Consider the following 22,652-nt stretch of genomic DNA (forward strand, 5'->3'; position numbering starts at 1 on the left):
TATACTATAAAATAAAAATTGGGACTAAGGTGATCTTCACTTTTAGGTAAAATAGAAACTCTATTAACTAAGTTTTAAGAAATTTAAAATTCTATTTCAAAAAATTTCTAGAACGTACATTAGATTTTGTTTTAATTATTTTAATCATATATCATAATAATTTTATATTGTAAAATAATAAAATTTATACATTACATACAATTAGGGCTGTCCACGGGTCGGTCCAGGTCGGGTTTGTGCCTAACCCGGAACCGACCCGACAGAATCGGGTCTTGGAAAATCTCAACCGCCGCCGACCGCCGGAGTAAACGGATCGGTCCGGGTCAAACTTCAATGGGTGGCGGGCGGGTCGGTCGGCGCTGGGTTCTGAGAAAACGGGGAGAAAACTCTAGAAAACAGTGAGAAAACTTGAGATCTAGCAAAAATCTCATCGGAATCTATGAGATTTCGCCAGATCCGGCGGTAATCTCATCGGATTTGATGAGATTTCACCAGATCCGGTCAAAATCTCGCCTGATCTACGTGAAATATCGCCTGAATTTGGGTTTTTTGGCCGAGATCTGGGTTTTTTTCGCTGGATTCTGGAATTTTTCTCGCCGGAATCTGGGTTTCACGCCGGAATCTGGGGTTCTTGCCGGAATCTGGGTTTTTCTTCGGTCGGTTCGGGTTTTTCGGGTTTTGGGGGATAGAAACCGAAACCGACCCGCCGGAGTCGGTTTCTGTGGGGAGAAAACCTGCCGCCGACAACCGGAATAGTCGGGTCGGCCGATTTCGGATCGGTTCCAGTCGGATCCTCCGGGTGGGTCGGGTCTCGGATGGGTTTGGACAGCCCTACATACAATCATTACTCCAGTTACCTTCTAAATGATGGAGGATATGAGAATGCAATTTGTAGATCTATTATCAAGATAACATAGATTAAATTGGTGGTGGATAGTAGATTTAATTACAGTTGAGTATTGTGTGAAATCATCATCATAGAATAGCCTACGCCAGTATGTGTTATGTGGAACCAATGATATGAAAGAAAAATAATTTTTCTAAACCATTATATTAAATAAAAAATTACTTATTTTCATTCATTTTCAAGTTATACATTTTTTTATAAGCCAAGTTATAGACCTTCAAGCAAAATAAATACTTTTAGTTTTTATTTAACTATCCTATGCATCGCGCGGATTAGAGACTACTTAATTTTATATATATATATATACTAGTCTCGTCGTTCGTGTTTTGCGTGTAACTGGAAATTCAAAAAAAAAATTAAATAAAAGAAACTAGTGAATCTTGATAAAGTATTTTTTAAAAAAAAAAGTTGAAACATGGTCTTGAAGGAAATATCAAAGTAGATTGAAAAGTTTTTTTTTTTGGGTAATTACAGTAAATATACCTGTGGTTTGACCCAAAATCAGTTTGCCTACCTATGGTTTGAAAAGTGTCACTTTACCCGCTTAAGGTTCACTCCGTTAGGACTCCGTAATCCACCTCCCTTAAAAATTAAGGGTAAATACATATTTTTGCTCCACTTTTATGTCTCTCTCCACCTAAAAAAAAAAATAATAATAATAATATAAATAGGGGTGCTACGTCCACAACATTTTTACAATAAATCATAAGTGACAGGTTGTTACTGGTTGGTATTGTTGGGGCAAAAAAGTAATCTTAGTGTTAGATTCAAATTTGAACCTATAACAACTAACCATCTATGATTTGTTGTAAAAATGTTGTAAAAATATTGTGGACATATCATTTCTCAAAAAGAAAACAAAATAAAAAAAAGTGCTTTTGTTAAAAAATATTTACTAGATCTATATTAGCTCAAGGTGCGATAATATCGGATCGGCAAAGCCTTTAGATGATTTAAGATACAAGGGATTTAGTGATAACCTGAAAAGCTTTACTTCTCCTTATGCATCCTATGTGTACCTTGGCTGGGCAATGGTATCTACAATTGTTTTAATGGTTACTGGTGTGCTGTCAATTGTTTGCAACGTGTTTTATCTTTCCTTTGCCATCTGTGCTGGGACATTCTCAGCTAGATTGGCTAAATTTCTTTGGCTATGATTTATGAACCCTTCAATTGGAAATCCATTGGGTTATATTGACATGTTAATCCATGTATTCTTTACTGCTGTGATTTCTTCATATTTTCATTTTCTATCTATTTTCCTATGTTTTTTGATGCTTTACTCTCTATTTTAGCCCATAAATTCCCACCAAAATGAACCCAAAACCCAAAAAATTATTCTGTAAACCTCAATGAAAAATCACGCCAAAACCCAGAAAATCCCACCATGAACATCACAGTCACGTTAGTAAATCGGAGGAGAGAGGGGTGGGTCACGGTGGTGCTTGGATTGTTTTTGGGTTTGATTTCAAGGATTGGGTCACCGCAGCTGAGGTCCAATTTTTTGGTTTGGGTTTGATTCAATTTCATAGTGTTGCCATTTCTAAATGCTTGATTTTTTGTTTGATTTTGTTACATTCTTGTAATTGTTGTTATGTTGTTAGGTTCCAAATATTAATTTTTACAAAACCCTTATTTATTTATTTATTTATTTATCTTGTTTTATCTTGTTTTTATATTATTTTTTTTGTTTTGGAAGGAGAGAGACATAAAAGTGGAATAAAAATACGTATTTACCTTTATTTTTAATAGAGGTGGGTTACGGAGTCCTAATAGAATGAACCTCAAGCGGGTAAAGTGACACTTTTCAAACCGCAAGTAGGTAAAGTGATTTTGGGCCAAATCATAGGTGGGATTATTATAATTACCTTTTTTTTTTTTTTTTTTTTTTTAATAAGTTTCTTTTAAAGACGTGGATTAGCATGAAAGTATCCTATTTCGTAGGCATTTTACATAGAGTTAGAGATATATTTTTATCGGGTTATTATCAAGTTTTGTCTCTATTAAATGTAGACTCTATAGGTATTTATGAACTACATAAAAGTTCAATCCAAAGAGGGGAATCATCTTATAGATAGTATAATCCAATCCAAAAAGGGAAATCCTCCTATAAATAGGGTGTGTGTGTGTATATATATATATATATAATTAGTACAACTAGAAAAATTAACTAAAATTGTCCAATTAAATATAGAAACATATATTTCTTTATATATTATTGGTCAAAATCCACATAATTTGTTAAGATATTTCAACTAATATATCAATATCAAACTCAAATTTCTACCCAATAATAATAATAATAAAAGCCACATTTTTTAGAATATTATAATTATGGGAAAAATATGTATTTGGTTCTTATCATTTAAACCATATTTCAATTTTATCCCTAATATTTCAGTGTCATGCCAATTTAGTTTCTACCGCTATTTATTGGATGAAAATTGCTAACATGGCAAACAAACAAAATAAAAAATTTGTTTATTGCCACATCAACGGAAACATATTTTTTATTTTGACCGTTAGCCACGTTAGCAATTTTTATACAAGAGATAGCGGTAAGAACTAAATTAATATGAAAGATTATGGACCAAATTGACACAATTGAGAGGATAAAAACCATATTGAAATATGGTGTAAAGTATAATGACCAAATACATAGTTTGCCCTATAATTATAATATAAACCTAAAAATAATGAAAAAAAGAAAAGAAAAAAGAACACATTGACCAAAAATACAAAAACAAAAAGAGAGAGAGAGAGAGAGAGAGATTATTAGAGAGTTAGTATCCAGAGTTGTAAAACTTCAAATATACTATATTTTTGCATCAAACCACAAAAATGTATAGCTTTTAAAGCAGAACCCTCACTACATCTTCGCCTAAAAAGGAGCAAGAAGTTGATAATGTGTAGAAAAGAAAAACGCACACAAAAATGTTTTTAAAATTAGTTTCCACTTTCCAGAAAGGGGCTTTAAGGACCAATTTGAGGCCTGAATGAGAAAAATGCGTGCCCCACTCAAGTACTCAACATTGTCGGTACGAAATTAAAAACTAAACAAAAGAGCTCAGACAGCCAAAACGCAACCAAACAGGCCTTTGAGCTTACTCTTTCTGAGAGCATTCACTCTTGTGTAGCCGTAAATTTAGTCATATGACTTCATAAAAAATTACTTTATCTATTTTACCTTTTTATTTTATAAAACATTCAATATCAATAGTTTTATTTTAGTTTTTAACACAATAAAATAATATAAACAACACAATAAAATAATATATTTATTACAATAAAATAATATATTCACTACAAAATAGTGTGAACATGTGAATAAAATAGTATATTCACTACAAAGTAGTGTGAATATGTGGGTTCTAGTTAGCTCAATTAGTAAAGTTTCTAATGGTTGAATAAGAGATCTGAGATTCAATATACGCCTACACCAAAAACTGATTAGTGTTTTAGTCTGATGACAAAGAGCGCTCATCGTCAAAAGTTGAAACTCTCTTAAAAAAAAAGAGAAAGTAAAAAAAAAAAAAAAAAGTAGTATAAATACATGAATAAAATAATATATTTAAGAGTAAATTGCAAAGTACACCCCTAACGTTTGGGGGTGATTGGATTTTACACCCCAACATTTCAGAACTTTGATTTTACACTCTAATGTTTGGTTTCGTTAGCAAATCACCCCCCGGTTAGTTTTTTGCTGTTAACTGCCATGTCATCTTGTTGACGTGTTTTTTTTTTTTTGGCCAAATAAGCCCCAAAACGACACAGTTTGGCAATGAAGTGATGACCTGGCACATACAAAACGGTGCCGTTTGCCCAAAGGAAAAAAAAAAAAATCTGCAACTTCACCGTTTCCCCACCAAACAGAAAATCTCAAAATCCTAAATAACCCAGCCCTCATAGCTCCCTAACCCACGAACCCAACCCTTAGCTCCTTAATCTAATCGTGGCTGAGCGCGGTGGAGCAGGAGGAGAGCGTGGAGGCTTTGGTGGAGGACGCCCAAGAGGCAACCGCGGACGTGGTGGACGCCGCCGTGGGAGACGCGAGGAGGAGGAGAAGTGGGTGCTAGTCACAAAGCTTGGACACCTCGTCCATTCCAATAAGATAAGATCCCTGGAGCAGATCTACCTCCACTCGCTAACAATCAAGGAGCACCAGATTGTGGACAAGCTCTGCCCTGGTCTCAAGGACGAGGTCATGAAGATCATGCCCGTTCAGAAACAAACCCGTGCCGATCAGAGAACTCGCTTCAAGGCCTTCGTCGTCGTCGGTGACAACAACGGCCACGTCAGGCTCGATGTCAAGTGCAGCAAGGAGGTTGCTACTGCTATTCGTGGCGCTATCATTTTGGCTAAGCTCTCTGTCATTACTGTTAAGGAAAAAGTTGATGAGGATCAATTTGAGATTTTCTGTACTTTGAGATTTTCTGTTTGGTGGGGACAGGGGCGGAGCCAGGAATACATGCTTGGGGGGGCCGGGTTGTAACAGAGATATACCAAATATAATTTTTAAGTCTATTGGATACAAAATTATCAACTTTTATATATTATTATATACTTGAACATGTTGGGAATTCGACCGAAATTTCAAACCTGTGAGAAACAAAAAAAATAGAAAAAACAAAACGCCAAAAGTAAAACAATCACACGCACAAGACAGTATTTACGTGGTTCGGCAATTTGCCTACGTCCACAGAGTTGCAGGGATTTCACTATTATCAAAGAAAATTACAATGTGCGGCTACAGTGTTTTTCTTTCTCAAAAACAACAACAAGACAAAACCCCAATCACCAAAAAAAACAGCTTTTATATCCTGCGCACAGGATTCACAATGGGTTACAAAACGGGCCAAAAAATTTTTGTCGGCCCAAGCCTCCGCTCCATGGACTAAGCCTCAGTAAATCTTCCATTATTCGGGTCAGGTCGAGTCATCAACTGAATCAAATCATGCCTGACGACGATTTTTCATGGAATAAAATTCATCCATTATCATCTCTATAGTGAAATTCCCTGCAATTTCCTTCTCTATATAAATTATCATATTATCTGCCAAAAACTCATCCTCCATTCTATTGCGAAGTCTTGTTTTTAACAACTTCATAGCTGAGAAAGCTCGTTCTGTAGTTGCTGTAGAAACTGGAAGGGTCAACACAAGACGAATAAGTCTATCAATCAAAAAATATATTTGAGACTTTCCTGAAATTTTTAATCCCCTACATAGCTCGGAAATTGTACTCATATTCTAAAAATCTGGATGTTTTATCACATCAAGCTCATAATGTCACAATTGAGACTCCAAAAGTTCTTGTTCATGTTCAGTGAAATCTTGAGGATAATATTTCTTAACCAAATTGCATATATCAACAATCTTGAATAATCTAAAAGCATCCTTGGGATTTAAAGCTGAACTAAGAATGACAAGTTCCGTTGTTAGCTCACAAAATCTACTTTTCAATTCTTGCAATTGAAAGTCTATTGCAACTGTAAATATGCCAATTCTAAAATGATGTTCCATTGTTAAATTGTCATCTTGACGACGATATCTACCTCGACCTTTAGTGTAACGAGCATTCATATCAGGAATATCAATTTCATGTTGCTCACAAAATGATATAACACTAGCAAGTAAAGGCTCCCATCCATCATCTCTCAACTTTTGAATAAGTGATTTTGTAGTTGAAACTAAATGCATGGCATTTAAAAGGTCTTGAGATTGTTGTTGCAAAGCTTGACAAAGAACATTAGTAATTCCCATTATCTCTTTCATCAAATGCAAGATTAAAATAAATTCAAATGATGTTAATACCTGATAAGCTCCCTCGGCATCACCGCGTTGTTTATAATTAGCTCCTTCCTCAGAAATAGTGTTGATAACTTTGCAAGTAGCATCAAACATTTTAATCAAACTACAAATAGATTGAAAATGAGATCCCCACCTAGTATCTCCAGCTCGTTGCAAAGTACCAATCTGATTTGCACCTCTTCCAGTCTCAATTTCATTAAAAGCAATCATATTCTCAACTTGTTCTGCTTGAGCATGTTGCAATTCATCACTACGCTTACTAGAACCAACAACAATATTGATAATATTGACCAAATGATCAAAGAATTGATGAACATCTTTTACTTCTCTAGATGCTGTAACTAGAGCTAATTGCAACCTATGAGCCATACAATGTACATAATAAGCATATGGACAATCTTTAAGAAAAAGAGCTTGTAATCCATTCCATTCACCACGCATGTTACTAGCCCCATCATATCCTTGACCTCGAATATTTTCAATGTGGAGGTTATAACGAGAAAGGACAGCACATATCTCATTCTTTAAAGTCAATGCAGTAGTGTCTCTAACATACACAACATAAAAAAAACGCTCTTTAATAAAACCTTCTTTATCAACAAATCTCAAAATGATGGCCATTTGCTCTCTCTTCGACTCATCCCGAGCTTCATCAACAAGAATGCAGAATTTTGCATCTCCAATTTCTTCACGAATAGCATTTCGCACATTATTAGCAAGAATATGCAAAATCTCCTTTTGAATTGTGGGTGATGTATATTTGGCATTTCCAGGAGCATTTTCCAAGACAACACTAGCTACTTTGTCATTAAAAGTTGATGTCAATTTTATCAATTCAATAAAATTGCCTCTATTTTTTGAATCAAGGCTTTCATCATGACCTCTAAAAGCACAAGCTTGGAATGCTAGCCATCGAGCACACTCTATTGAGGTTTTGAGCCGCAACCGATTATTCTCTAATTCTTTTGACGTTTGTTTCTCAATTAGCTTGTCAATATGTTGTGAATAATTCTGTAAATCCTCGCAACATTTCACAGCATTTTTATGTGGAGAGTTTGGTTCTTTCCCTTCATGACGAATTAAAGGACAATTCATTCCATCTTTCACCTTTTTCCAATTATTAAAACCTGTTGAAATGAACACATCTGATCCGGGACGACCTATTGGTTTCTTACTAAAAAGGTAGCAAGGAAAACAATATAATGCATCCGTTGTAGGTGAGTATTCCAACCAATCCTTATGTGAAACAAACCATGAAGGTTGAAATCGACGACGATGAGTATCATCATTGTATGGAAAGACTATATTTTCAGGTTGGTATGGACCTTCTATGAGATAAGCTCGTCGAATTTCATCTTGTTTGTTGATAGGAAATTCACATATTTGTTTACGTGTTCCTGGATCACGATCTATCTCTTCAGATTGAAGTTTTGGACATTTGGAGGTGTGTTCATCAGGCATCGAAGTATTAACATTTGTTTCTACAGCCACAGGTGTCCTAATTTCTGAATTGCTAACATCTTTTTTCTTAAAGAATGCATCAATTGTTTTTCGTTTGCTCATAATTCTTTTAACTTTAAGAATATGACTCAATTAACCTGAAAAGAATTTTAAAAAATAAAATTTTAATTAGAAATTTTTGCTTAGTTATATGAATATTATTCATACTCAAGGAAAAAACAAAATTTTTACTATAATTTAAACAGTCAACCCATTTTTAATACAACTTTAATTAATAATAACCCCTCAAATAATTTAATTAATTTATCTTTTATAATGTATTGGTTAATTTAATTATATAACTTTAATTATTGTTGTTTAGCATAACAATAAACTATATTATTTTAATTTATTTGTCATTAATTATAATGCTTTAATCCTAGTTGGTAATTACGCAATATAGTTTTAATTTATTTGTCATTAATTTTAGCATAACATATCCTTTGTTACAATTCCTAAAATATAGCAATAAATAATTAAACAATTCTTAAAAATTTGCAATAAATAATAGCTAATAATTTAATTACTAACTTTTGAATAAATATTAATTATTATTTAATAATATTGGTTTACACTAAAAACTAACACATTGACCATTGACCATTGACCAACAATGAGGAATAACCGGATAAGATAAAGACAAACAGGAAAAAAAAAAAAAAAAAAAAAAAAATCAACCAATGAATGATTGAGAATGTGAGATGATATTAAAGCTAAAAGAATAAAAGGGCTAGGCAGAACTGAACAGGATTCATAAACATCATAAACTCTAAAGCATTCGGTGAGATAGAGAGAGACTGAGAGAGAGAGAGAGAGAGAGAGTCAGAGAGAAAAACCTTGAGGGAGGGCCGGACTGCTGGAGCCGGAGCCGGAGCGGAGGAAGCAACTAGTCAACGGCAGATCTCCGACGGCGATGAGTGATGACCGATCTACCGTCTGGCGTCGACGATCTACAAAGATTTCGTTCCATTTTTCATTTTAGTGACAGTGAGAGAGAAAAAGAGAGAAAAAGAGAGAAATACCCTTGAGGGAGGGCCGGAGGGAGCACCGGAGCAGAGGCCGATCTCCGATCTGCGATGAGGGACGAGCGACGACGGCGACGACGAGCGAGCTGCGACGTCGCGGCGACGTGACCGTGGGTTTGCTGGGGTTTGGTTTTTATTTGTGTATTTGGGAATTTTTTTTTTTTTAGATAAAAACCTCTGTCTCTGTCTCTCTGTGTTCGTTGTGTTTCTCTCTGTTTTGGTTTGCTGTTGAGTGTTGAGTTTGGTTTGCTGTTGAGCTTGATTTGCTCTGTATAGGCAGTATCGGGCATTGTGGTATCTGCCACCGATTTGATTTCTCTGCCAGCGACGTGATGGTTGGATTTTCTGTAATATTTTTTTTTTTTTTTTCACGGTTGAGACGTGATGGTTGGATTTTCTGTAATATTTTTTTTTTTTTTCACGGTTGAGAATGCGTGGGCTTGCCGTGAGCGAGCTACTGGGCTTGCCGTGAGCGAGCTACTGGGCTCACCGTGGGCTTAGCTTGCCGTGGGCTTCTCTGTGAATTTTTTTTTTTCAGATTTTAGTTCAATTTTTTTGGGTTTTTTTTTTTTTTTTTGCTTGAAAGTAGAACAGATAATTTTTTTTTTTTTTTTATTTAATCTGAGGATGTTACTAATTTTTGATTGAGGCCTGGGAGAATGGGTGAGAAATTGGGAGGGGGGGCCGGCTGCCTAAGGTTGGGGGGGCCTAATTATTTTTTCTTCATAGGCTAATGGGAAAATTTTTTTTTTTGCAGGGGCCTCGGCCCCCCCAAGCCACTATGTGGCTCCGCCCCTGGTCATGATCAAAATACATGTTATATATAATATTTGTTGCATTGATCACTTATTACACATTCACTAATGAGCTGTACAATAAGTACCACTCTACCAAATCTACGAGTCAAACAGGGGAACTAAACCAGCTCAATCCAACCAAGACTAGAGCAAATATTCTACAGGCCTTAAAAACAGCTTTTATGGCAAAATTTACTCGTATAAAGCTGAAATTTGCAAAGAACAGGAAAAAGGAGTGGGGCAAGGGGTGGTAAAGATAGAAGACGCCACCAGTTTTCAAGAATAACACCACTTCTATGTCACACCTGAAAGCAGGGAATCGATAAGCCTTTTAGAGAAAAATGAACTCGAGACCACAAAAAATTATTGTTACTGAGAAATCAATACCATGTAAAGTTTTAGATCTTATTGGTGGATGGATGGCATATAGGAAATCTGTAGTCAGCAGATACCATTCTGAAATTACTTTGTTTAAGTGTTTCGAAATCATAAATATGGTATTGTGGAGAAAGTTAAATGTTCACTCTATATATCTTTTCCTTTGTTTTTTTCTTTTTGTTCCCCAGTCTAAATTTATTTGTCCTTCAGGCAGGAAATAGGCATAAGAAACATTTAGAATATACATATTTACCCTAATGTCAATTAATGGGAAGTGAAAATGTAGCCATATTTTACTAAATAATAAATATTACTCACCTTTTTTATACTGAAAACTGCTTCAGCCCAACTTGTTCTTAATGGTTTGCGTGACTTGTTAGGATTACAAAGCCAAATGAAATCAACACCACAGATATTTCCCCTATGATTGCGGTGGCTAACCCACTGCAGGACATTAAGAAAGAAATAGATATAAAAAATATAGTAATTGATTAGCTTTATTTGTTTGGGAAATGAGTGGGTAGGGCACTAAAATAGTAAAATAAAATTGTAACTTGATGGCAACAAACCTTGTGAGCATCTGCATCACTCTCAGTATATTTATGGGCATCATCATATGATGATACAAATCCCTGTGACCTAAGAAACTGATTCAGTGGGCCTTGGTCGATTTCATCAATTGGGCCTAGAGATTTTGCTGTCCATGCTAACAGGCTTTGGGGCTGACTTTGTAGAGTTTATTTTAGCTATCCCCATTTTCCTGGTTCAGCGCATAAAAGTGGGCCATATTCGCTGTCTTTTTTGGGCTTTTATATCAATTTGTTGTCCAAAAAATTGCCTCTAACAACCAAACCCAACTCTGGGGAATTACTACCTAATAATTTGCCTCAAAGCACATGGGAGCTAGCGGGGAGTTGGTTTCCGCTTGGATGTGTCTGAAACCTAGTTCCCACGCGAATTGCAAGCCCCAACGGATGGCCCAAAGTTCAGCAATTATTTTAGCTGTGACACCAAATTTACGACATAACAGAAATAAATTAGTACATTACAAACACCAGTATTTATATCACATGCTCAAGAGCCCCTGGTACAGTCATTTGCATGGAATAAAAGGTTATGGAATAAAGGTAGAATTTAGAGCCACTGGTACAGTTATGGAATAAAAGGTTTTATATATATATATATATATATATACACATATAATATTTTAAGTGAAGATTAGAATTCTAAACGTTTTCGGTGGAAATACTAAAATTTCTACTTGACCTAAAAGTCATTTGCATGGAATAAAACATTTTAAGGATTCTTTAAATAAGATTTTAATATACAAATTAAGAGGTACTACTTTAATTCAAAAGCTTAAATCAATAAATTGTTAGGAACAAATAAACTTTATTTGACAGTCAAAATAAATAAATAAATAAATAAACTTTATCCATGGTTTATGAAATGTGAACAATAGAATATAGAGAACAGAAAAGATCAACACACAAATAGAAGAATTACGTGGTTCACCTAAAATTAAGGTTATGTTCACAAAGTTGCTCTAGTTTTATTATGACAGCTACAAATGGACTTACAATAATCATCAACACGTACATATACATACATGTACTACATATACATACATGTACTTGTGATGTGTTCTATACCATTAGCATTATCGCCCACCAATGGAACCAGTTATTTTTTCATTTTCTATTTTGGACCTTATAATTAATTCAAATTAAAGAATTAGAAATTAGAATCCACCCAATAAAAGTTAAAACCATCGGCTCCATCTTTTTTTGCGAAGCCCACTTTAGGCCAGATGCATGATCGGCCCTAATAATTCATCTAAAATTGGTGGGTTATAAATTAATTATGTGAATGAACTTCTGTTAACTCAATAAGGTTGGGAGAGAGTTTTCTAAATAAGAGAAGGGAGGTATTAAGGACGAACTTTACTTGACGTAATTTTGGGACCTTCCAATTTCTAAGTGTTTAAATAATTTTTTTTTTTTTTTTAAAGTATAGGGTATTTTAACATCAGAATGATTAATAAGATAATAAGTTAAGTATAAGTTAGAGTTTTATGTGGTTAATAACTAATAAGTACTTTTTAAATGAGGAGTTAGTGTTTTAATCAAACTAGTTGTTGACTTTAATATTTAGTTAAAAAATCTTTTTTTTTTTTAAATTTATAAACTAGTAATATTCACGGCTTGATGAAGATTTATATATAAGCTATTTTTTTTAATTAATTCAAACAAAATTACTAAATAAAAATTAATAATAAATTCTAAAATAAGTAAGTAATTTTAATAATAAAAAAATCATTTTAAGTTGCGATTGTTTAGAGTTTGGACATTATCAATGTTTATCTATTTTTATATTTTAAAATTCTCTTTGTACTTTGTGTTAATTTCTTAATATAAGATATGGAATGAATTTGATTATTCCTATTTGGGTTATGTCGTAGCCAACACAAATAATAATAAACAAAATACTTCCTCAATACAATTTTTTTTTTCCTAGTGATAGCCTAACTAAATAAATCAACATGCTCACAAATTAAATATAGTAATCAAAACCCAAAATCAAAACATACACACAAGAGTTCAAAAATTAAGAATATAAAAAAAAATTAAAAACTTACATAAGAGAATCAAGAACATAAATGGTGTCCATTGTTTTGCTTCTTTATAGTAAACTTCCTTTGGCATAATATCCTTCATGCAAATTCAGAAGTAAAGAACAATAAGTAAGATGAATTTATTAAATTAAAAATAAAAAAAAAATAAAAAAAAGCGTGATGAACAATAAGCGTAAGTTGCATCTTGGGAAAAAAAAGTGAAAAAAAAATACAAAAACATGGGGTGTATTATGTGGAATTTAATTATATGGATGACTTTATTGGTTAAGAGTGATTGAATCGAAAAGTCATGACTAAACATACATACATACATATACATATATATATTCCGAAAATTTTGATAATAGACTATTAGTTGGAGTAGAATTTAAATTTCTAAAATTTAGATGATAAAGTTTTATCTAAGTTACATTATTGTTAAATCTTATCTCTTAGTCAAGAGTCTTTTAACTTTTTTTTTTTTGAGAATTCATCTTCATCTTATTAAAAAAAATCAGCCAAAGTCGGCTAAAAGAACATCCAAAATAGGTGGTGGAACATCCTCCATCCACACTAGTACACCATCAATAGTTTTTGCGAATTTGGCTAAAGAATGAGCGACTGAGTTCCCCGATCTGCGGGTATGAGAAAAAGAAATGCAGTTACAGTTAACTAAAATTTGCTTGACGGAAGAAATCAAATGGCCAAAAGAAGAAAAAGAGTCTTCTTTTTTCCTTAAGGCTGAAATAACCACCTCGGAGTCTCCCTCGACAATAAAAGAGGGTAGATTGAGGTCCATAGCAAGGGTGATAGCTCGAACCGCTGCAAGAGCTTCAACTTCGTCGGACGATGATGGCATCTTAATCTTTTCTGCCAGGGATGTGAGAATATTTCCATGAGAATCACGTACGGCAACTCCCAGTCCTGCTTCCTCTGTATCTTTGAATAGCGCACCGTCAAAGTTAATTTTGATGAGCAGTGGAGGCGGAGGCTCCCATCTAGGCTGAGAACATTGAGGAGGGAGAGACTGCAGCGTTGGAGTTTGGTTTGCCTCTGTATACTCGTGGAGCATCTGCCTAGCTGAAGGGACGACCTGGGCTAGCGGGAAGGGTCTGCTGCTGGTGCGAATCTGGTTCCGACGCCTCCAAATGGTCCATGTGATCGATGCAAACAACTCAGGACTCTGGTCTTCTTCCAACACGAACCTGGCAAGCTCGAAAAAATTTGAAAATTTCTTAGACCTGCAAAACAGCCAAATCAAGTCAATTTCCCAGATGGCTGAGAGTGCAGAACAGTCCCACAAAGCGTGGTAACCATCCTCAGCCTTCACGTTGCAGTGGCAGCAAACTTCATCATCAAGGATCTTCCTGCGGACCAAATTCTTCCTGACTGGTAGAGCTTCCCTGCAGGCCCTCCACAAAAAATTTCTGACTTTGTTTGCCACCGAGAGTTTCCACAGACGCCTCCAAAAACTTGTGGCTTCATTTTGAGAGGGGGGAGATGGAGGTGGACCGGTTTTCTCTTTAACAAGAAACCTGTATCCAGACTTCACACTATAGACTCCATTAGGTACATGAGGCCAAAATAGCTTATCTTCAACCTTTGTCGGGCTAAGGGGAATTTTTAAAATTAATTCAGCTTCCAAAGGTGCAAAATAACCATATAAAATTTCCCTATCCCAGCTCCTTGTAATAGGATTTATGAGACAATCAACTGTAGCTTCCTGTAGACCATCAATTATTGGGGATAAAATTCTTGGATGCTCCAAGCTAGGCAGCCAAGGATAGTCCCAAATTTTGATGGTATCGCCCGTACCCACTCTCCAACGGGCTCCTTCCCACAAAACTTCCCTCCCCTTTAGAATACTGTGCCAAGCATGTGAGCCACTAGGATTGTCTGGGGCTTCCATAAAAGAACAATTAGGGAAGAATTTACTTTTAAAGACTCTATGCAAAAGCGAATCTTTGTTATGAAGAAGACGCCAAGCTTGTTTGGCCAACAAAGCATCGTTAAAAAGAGCCAAATCTTTAAACCCCATGCCCCCCACAGATTTAGATTGGGTAAGGGTTTCCCATTTCACCCAATGAATCTTACGTCTGTCTCCTCTCTGACCCCACCAAAACTTTCTAATAAGGCTCTCCAACTCATTGCATAGACCAAGGGGAAGTTTGAAGCAACTCATAGTGTAAGTAGGAATTGCTTGCACTACTGCTTTAATCAAAATCTCTCTCCCAGCCTGAGATAGCAGTTTTTCCTCCCAACCTTGTAGCTTTCTCCACACCTTCTCCTTAATGAAGTTAAAACTAGCTTTCTTCCTTCTCCCCACGAAAGATGGTAAGCCTAGGTACTTCTCATACTGCTTGATCTCTAAAACCCCCAAAGCTTGTTTGATGTGTTCTCTAGTATCTTCAGAAGTAAGCTTACTAAAGAAGATGGTAGTTTTATTCTGGTTTACTTGTTGGCCAGAACAACTCTCATACACATCTAGTATCTTCAGAACATTATTGCACTCCCTTTCCGTAGCCCTGCAAAAGAGAAGACTATCATCTGCAAATAGAAGATGTGTTAGTCTCGGGCTATTCCTGCATAAGGCATAACCTTTTATGACACCACAATTGGCTGCTTGAGATATTAGGCCATTCAACCCTTCAGTACACAGCAAGAACAGAAAAGGGGATAAAGGATCACCCTGTCTGATAAAATATTAATTTAATAAGACGCAACTTGAGTGGAAAAAAAAATGTGAGTTGTATGGTATTTAAGTTTAGAAAATTTTGATGATAGACTTTTAGTTTTATTTAAATTAAACAGTTGTTAAATGTTGTCCATTAATTTAAGAAAATATATTATAAATTAATTTACTAATTAATTATTCTTAAAATGTTGATAATAGACTTTTAGTTGGAGTTTATGTCAAAAGTTCTTTTTTTTTTTTTTTTGAGAAAGAAATGTAGATTGTTGTTTGGGATTCAAGTTTAGAATTTCTGATAATGGACTTTTAGTTTGAATAGAATTTAAATTTGTTGAAGTTTAATGATAAATTTTATCTAAATTAAATATTTGTTAAATATTATCCCTTAATTTGAGGAAATATATTATAACAAATAATATAAATTAATTTACTAATTAGTTGTTCTTAAGATGTTGATAAAAGTTAAAACCATTAGCACCATCTTTTTTTGCGAAGCCAACTTTAGGCCAGCATGATTGGCCCTAATACTTCATCTAAATTTGGTGGGTTATAAATTAATTATGTGAATGAACTTTTGTAAACTCAATAAGGTTGGGAGAGAGTTGGCAACCTCCTCCAACGACGAAGTTTAAAGTAAACTTCGATGGGGCTGTATTTAAAGAAGAAAAAAGAGCGGGGTTGGGTGTAGTGATACGAAACCATCAAGGTCAGGTCATCGCATCTTTTTTTGAGAATGTAGCGCTCCCACCGTCCATCATGGATGTTGAAGCTATAGCAACTGTCCGAGCGGTGTCTTTTGCAGCTAAGTTAGGTGTGTCTTCTATCATTATTGAGGGAGATTCTAAAGTAGTTATCAAAGCAATGAGGAGCGAAGAGGAATCACTGTCAACATATGGTCATCTGATTGCTGCAGTAAGACAGATTATGGATGGCTTCAATAGCTTGAGTTTCATGCACACTCGTGGGCAAGGTAATAATTTGGTACATAACTTTGCTAGACATGCTAGACATGTTAGCGATTATCTTGTGTGGATGGAGAATGTTCCACCATAGCTACAAAATGTACTTCAAGCCGATTTTGGCTAGTTTGATTTAATGAAAGCTTATGATCTTGTTTCTCAAAAAAAAAAAAAAAAAAAAAGGTTGGGAGAGAGTTTTCTGAATAAGAGAATGGAGGTATTAAGGACGAAATTTATATGCCGTAAATTTGGGACTTTCCAATTTCTATGCGTTTAAATAATTTTTTTTAAAAGTATAGGGTATTTTAACATTAGAATGATTAATAAGATAATAAGCTAAGTATAAGTTAGAGTTTTATGTGGTTAATAAGTACTTTTTTAAGTGAGGAGTTAGTGTTTTAAGCAAACTAGTTGTTGACTTTAATATTTTGTTAAAGAATCATTTGCTTTTTAATTTATAAAATAGTATTATTCTTGCACGATACACGGCTTAATGAAAATTCATATGTAAGCTATTTTTTTAAATTAATTAAAACAAAATTATTAAATAAAAATTAATAAAAAATTCTAAAATAAGTAAGTAATTTTAATAAAAAAAATTATTTTAAGTTCCGACTGTTTAGAGTTTGGACATCATCCGTTTTTATCTATTTTTATATTTTAAAAATTCTCTTTTTTCTTTGTGTTAATTTTTTAGCCCTCGTTTGGGAGGAGGAAATGGAATGAAATAGAAATGAATGAAAAGAATAATTTTAAAATATTCTTCCCTTCCCTTGTTTGGGAGTTTTTAATGGAGGGAATAGAAAGTCAATTCCCTTATTTAGGAGTTTAAGTGAGAGCGAATGAAATGGGTAAGAAATAACACTTATTCCTCTCCATTCTTTTAAAATCTCAAATTTTCATTTCCCTTAAAATTGAGAAGAATGATAGGAAATGGAATTAGATTTAATGATTTTTTTTTTACTAAAACTCCCAAAATACCCTATATATTCAACCATTTATTTTAAAATAGGGGTCTAATAGTAATATTGTCATAAAATGATTATAATTTATTCCCTCTGTGTTATTCCCAAACAAAATTACTTACATTCTATTCATTTTCATTCATTTATTTTAAAACATCCAATCAAGGTTACTTAATTCTATTCTATTCTGTTCTTTTTCTTTCCTTTTCCTTGCTTAAATACATTCTATTTCATTCCATTCCTTTCCATTTCTTATGATCATTTCATTCCGTTCCATTCCATTCCCTTATGGACTCCTAAACGAAGCCTTAATATGAGATATGGAATAAGTTTGATTATTCCTATTTGGATTATGTCATAGCCAACACAAATAATAATAAACAAAATAGTTCCTCAATATAGATTTTTTTTTTTCCTAATGATAATCTAATTAAATAAATCAACATACTCACAAATAAAATATAACAATCAAAACCCAAAATCCAAACATACACAAAAGAGTTCAAAAATTGAGAATAAAAAAAAATTACATAAGAGAATCAAGAACTTAAATGGTGTCCATTATTTTTCTTCTTTATAGTAAACTTCCTTTGGCATAATATCCTTCACACAAATTCAGAATTAAAGAATAATAAGTAAAATGAATTTATTAAATTAAAATAATAAGTGTAGGGGTAATAGGCCCAATAGAACATGTCTATGTACATATTGGGCTAGGGGCCCAATCTGATGACATTAAGTAGTTCGAGGACGAGTAATTACTTTCATGAGAATCCGTGTTAGTAAGTGAAAAGGTGAAGTGTGATCATGATCATCCAAAAGGGCGGTCTGAGGAGGAATGCTTCCTCGACTAGGCAAAGCCGAGGTCAGAGGATGTGGTCTACCATCAAGAGTAACATTCCGGACTATTCCATGAATAAGGATAAGTATCAGGAAGAGACTAGACAAAGGAAAACTATGAAATTTCTAAGGAAAAACTACTACCACCACATTGAATGCTCTGTAGCTAACCCTTTGGCCGCATTAATGAGGAAGTAATACTTGAACAGTAGTTTTCAGCCTTACAGCTACTATCCAAAGATTTCAGGAACATGCTAATGGGACAAGGATCCACACCAGCAATCTGATTTGCATGTGGAGGGTAGAGATGAAAGGAGAAGAAAGTATAAAATAGAAAAGAGACCCTGAGAGAAGGGGATTGGAGAATTGAGAAAGAAACACTGTAGCAATCAAAACTGTATTTGAAACCAACTTCAAGTAATATATACAAGAACTAATCTTCTCGGACTGTGCCGAGGACGATTTTCCTTAGATAAATCCAGTCTATTTTTGCTTTATTGTTTACTGGATCCATTGTAACTGTGACCCAACTCATTAGAACCTAGTTTTCCAATTCACTTTCTACAAATTCATTGTACTAGGCTTTTTGGACCTAAATCCTTTTATCATTTGGGCTTAGGATTCAAACTGCGTCCTTACAATAAGCGTGATGAACAATAAGCGTAAGTTGCATCCTAGGGAAAAAAAAAACTGAAAAAAAATACAAAAACATGGGGTGTATTATGTGGAATTTATATGGACAACTTCATTGGTTAAGAGTGATTATATCGAAAAGTCATTACTTAACATATATATACATATATATATATATATATATATATATATAGACTATTAGTTGGAGTAGAATTTAAATTTCTAAAATTTATATTCTAAATTTTTATCTAAATTATATTATTTTTAAATCTTATCTCTTAGTCAAGAGCCTGTTAGCTTAATATCCAAATATAAAATATTACTTTAATAAGACGCAACTTGAGGATAAAAAAAGAAAAATGTGAGTTGTGTGGTATTTAAGTTTGGAAAATTTTGATGATAGACTTTTAGTTTTATTTAAATTAAAAAGTTATTAAATGTTGTCCCTTAATTTGAGAAAATATATCATAAAAATAATATAAATTAATTTACTAATTAATTATTCTTAAAATTTTGATAATAAACTTTTAGTTGGAGTTTACGTCAAAAGGGTTTTTTTTTTCTTTTTTCTTTTTATTTTTTGAGAAAGAAAATGTAGGTTGTTGTTTGGGATTCAAGTTTAGAATTTTTTATAATAGACTTTTAGTTTGAATAGAATTTAAATTTGTTAAAGTTTAATGATAAGTTTTATCTAAATTAAATATTTGTTAAATATTATCCCTTAATTTGAAGAAATATATTATAACAAATAATATTAATTAATTTACTAATTAGTTGTTCTTAAGATGTTGATAATAGACTTTTAATTAGAGTAGAAGTCAAAAGGTTGTTTATATATTTAGAAATGAGTTTTTTTTTTTTTTTTTTTTTTGAGATTTAAGTTTAGAATTTTTTATAATAGACTTTTAGTTTGAATATAATTTAAAATTGATGAGTTTAAATGATATGTCTGATCTAAATTAAACAACTGCTAAATAGGATCCTTTAATTTGAGGAATTATATCATAAAAAATAATATAAATTTAATTTATTAATTATTTGTTCTTAAAATATTGATAATAGACTTTTTTTTTTTTTTTTTAGAAGGTGATAATAGACTTAGTTAGAGTAGAAGTCAAAATGTGGTTTTTTTTAGAAAGAAAAACGTTGGTTGTTGTTTGAGATTAAAGTTTAGAATTTTTTATAATAAACTTTTAGATTGAATTAAATTTAAATTTGTTGAAATATAAATGATAAACTTTTACCTAAAGTAAACAATTGTTAAATATTATCCCTTAATTTGAGTAAATATATCCTAACAAATAAGGGAAGGGAGGTGTTGTGGAGAGGGGCATGTTGGAGAGTGGAGAATGGAGAATCTATTAAGATATGGGATTACCCATGGTTGCCAAGTTTAGAGCATCCTAGGGTCTTATCTCCAGTCATTGATGGCCTACATGAAGCTACAGTAAACTACCTCATCAACCCAATAAATAGAAGCCGGGACAAGGATGTTGTGGCTGGTTTCTTTGCTCCTTTGGAAGCTGACCTCATACTGAAAATCCCACTTAGCCCCACCAATGTTGAAGACAAACTCATATGGCTCCTAACGGAGTGTATACGGTGAAGTCAGGTTACAGGTTCCTTGTTCAAGAAAAAGCTGGTCCACAGCCTTCTCATCAGGTTCAAGCTGATTCTCCAAACATTTGGCATCGAATATGGGGGCTCTCAATGCCGAATAAAGTAAAAAATTTCCTATGGAGGGTGTGTAAGGAATTACCAGTGAAGACCAATCTGATGCGCCGAAAAGTCTTGGCTGAAGATATTTGCTGCCACTGTAATTTGAAAGCAGAGGGCGGATTCCATGCGCTGTGGGACTGTGCTGCACTTTCGGCCATTTGGGAAGCTGACACGTAATGGCTGCTTTGTAGGTCAAAAAAATTCTCAAACTTCTTTGAGCTAGCATGTTTCGTGTTGGAGAATGGTAGAAACTCGGAGCTTTTTGCAGCTTTGGTGTGGACGATCTGGTCTCAGCGCAACCAGCTTAGAACAAGCAACAAACCATATCCACTCACACAAGTCACACCGGCAGCCAAACAGATGCTCCAAGACTTCAAGCAGGTACAACCAGCTATTTCTATCCTTCTGCCACGGCCTTAAAGGCAACCGGTTAAGTGGAAGCCTCCTCCTTCGCCACACCTTAAGATCAATTTTGATGGAGCGGTATTTAAGGACAAGGGAGAAGCTGGAATGGGAGTGGTTTTCTGTGACTCTCAAAGGAAGGTAATTGCCTCCTTAGCAGAAAAAATTCAACTCTCACCCTCATCTGATGAAGTGGAACACTAGCAACAGTTCGAGCCATCACACTAGTAATGGACCTCAACCTACCCTCTTTTATTGTTGAGGGAAATTCAGAGGTGGTCATTTCAGCCTTAAGAAAGGAGGAGGAATCCTTTTCTTCTTTTGGCCATTTAATTTCCTCTATTAAGCACTATTTATATTCATGCAATTGTATTTCCTTTTCTCACACCAGTAGATCGAGTAACTCAGTAGCTCATTCTTCAGCAAAACTTGCGAGAGATATTGATGAGTTCTCTGTGTGGATGGAGAATGTTCCACCACAAGTCAATGATGTACTTTTAGCCGATTTTGGCTGATTTCAGTAATTTAATTCAGATGCAGGTTTCCCAAAAAAAAAAAAAAAAATCACTAATTAATGAGAGTAACCACTTCGCACAATATGGCTTCTAAGTTCAATTTTTATTATATAGTATACTAGTCGCTAACCCGTGCGATGTACGGGATAGTTGGTTAAATAACAATTACAAATAATCATACAAAGTGCGCAAAATATGTTCTTTGATTATAAATGTAGAGTGTTTCACATAACACATAAAGATCACACCTTGGTTTCTCTCTGTCGACGAAAAAATTATTGCCAACATTCCAATAGCTCATACACAAATTGGGCATAATATGAAGTCATATAATGCTCAATTGCAAATCAATTTATAGTCTACCACCAATATAAATCATATAAAAAATTTTATTGATAACATAAATATTTAAATGTGTAAATAATCTCATGACAGCATTAGCAAGACCATGCATTTGCTGCTAGGGAATAATATGCCACATAAACACATGGGGCACTATGCCACTATCTCTTATAAGAAACAACTCATAAACACAATATTCAAAACTTTGAAAAGAAACTGCTGACAAATAGTATAAGTATCTCTGCTTATCTACTCTTTATGGCCCCCAATTTTGATTATGCTGGCTTCTTGGAAACTATTGAGGAGATCATTTGCAGCAACATATATTTGTGTTAGATGCATCTAATTTCCTTTAGATACATCTTAAGTACATGCAAATAATAGTAGTAGTTTGAGAGAGTGTTTAGCAAATAATAGTAGTAGTTTGAAAGAGTGTTTATTTGAAAGGAATCAAACGAAATGCCTATATATTTCAGTTTCAACTATCTTTATAAACAATTAAAAGCAGATTTCATAAACTCTTTGGATACATCTTAAATAAGACATACAATCAA

At 33.9% G+C, this 22,652-nt stretch overlaps 2 protein-coding genes across 2 annotated transcripts; one reads left to right on the forward strand and one right to left on the reverse strand.

The window, feature by feature from the left end:
- Positions 1–3,912: 3,912 nt before the first annotated feature.
- LOC126695840 (40S ribosomal protein S2-3-like) lies at positions 3,913–5,399 on the forward strand. Its single transcript, XM_050392644.1, has 2 exons — positions 3,913–3,945; positions 4,845–5,399. The coding sequence occupies exons 1-2, from the start codon at positions 3,913–3,915 to the stop codon at positions 5,397–5,399; spliced, it is 588 nt and encodes a 195-aa protein (XP_050248601.1).
- Positions 5,400–6,195: 796 nt separating this feature from the next.
- LOC126695841 (uncharacterized) lies at positions 6,196–7,812 on the reverse strand. Its single transcript, XM_050392645.1, has one exon. It carries the CDS (start codon positions 7,810–7,812, stop codon positions 6,196–6,198), a length of 1,617 nt encoding a protein of 538 aa, XP_050248602.1.
- Between the last annotated feature and the right edge of the window lie 14,840 nt (positions 7,813–22,652).

This window comes from Quercus robur, chromosome 8 (genome assembly GCF_932294415.1).
Source record: "Quercus robur chromosome 8, dhQueRobu3.1, whole genome shotgun sequence".
In the NCBI taxonomy this organism is placed as follows: Eukaryota; Viridiplantae; Streptophyta; class Magnoliopsida; order Fagales; family Fagaceae; genus Quercus; species Quercus robur.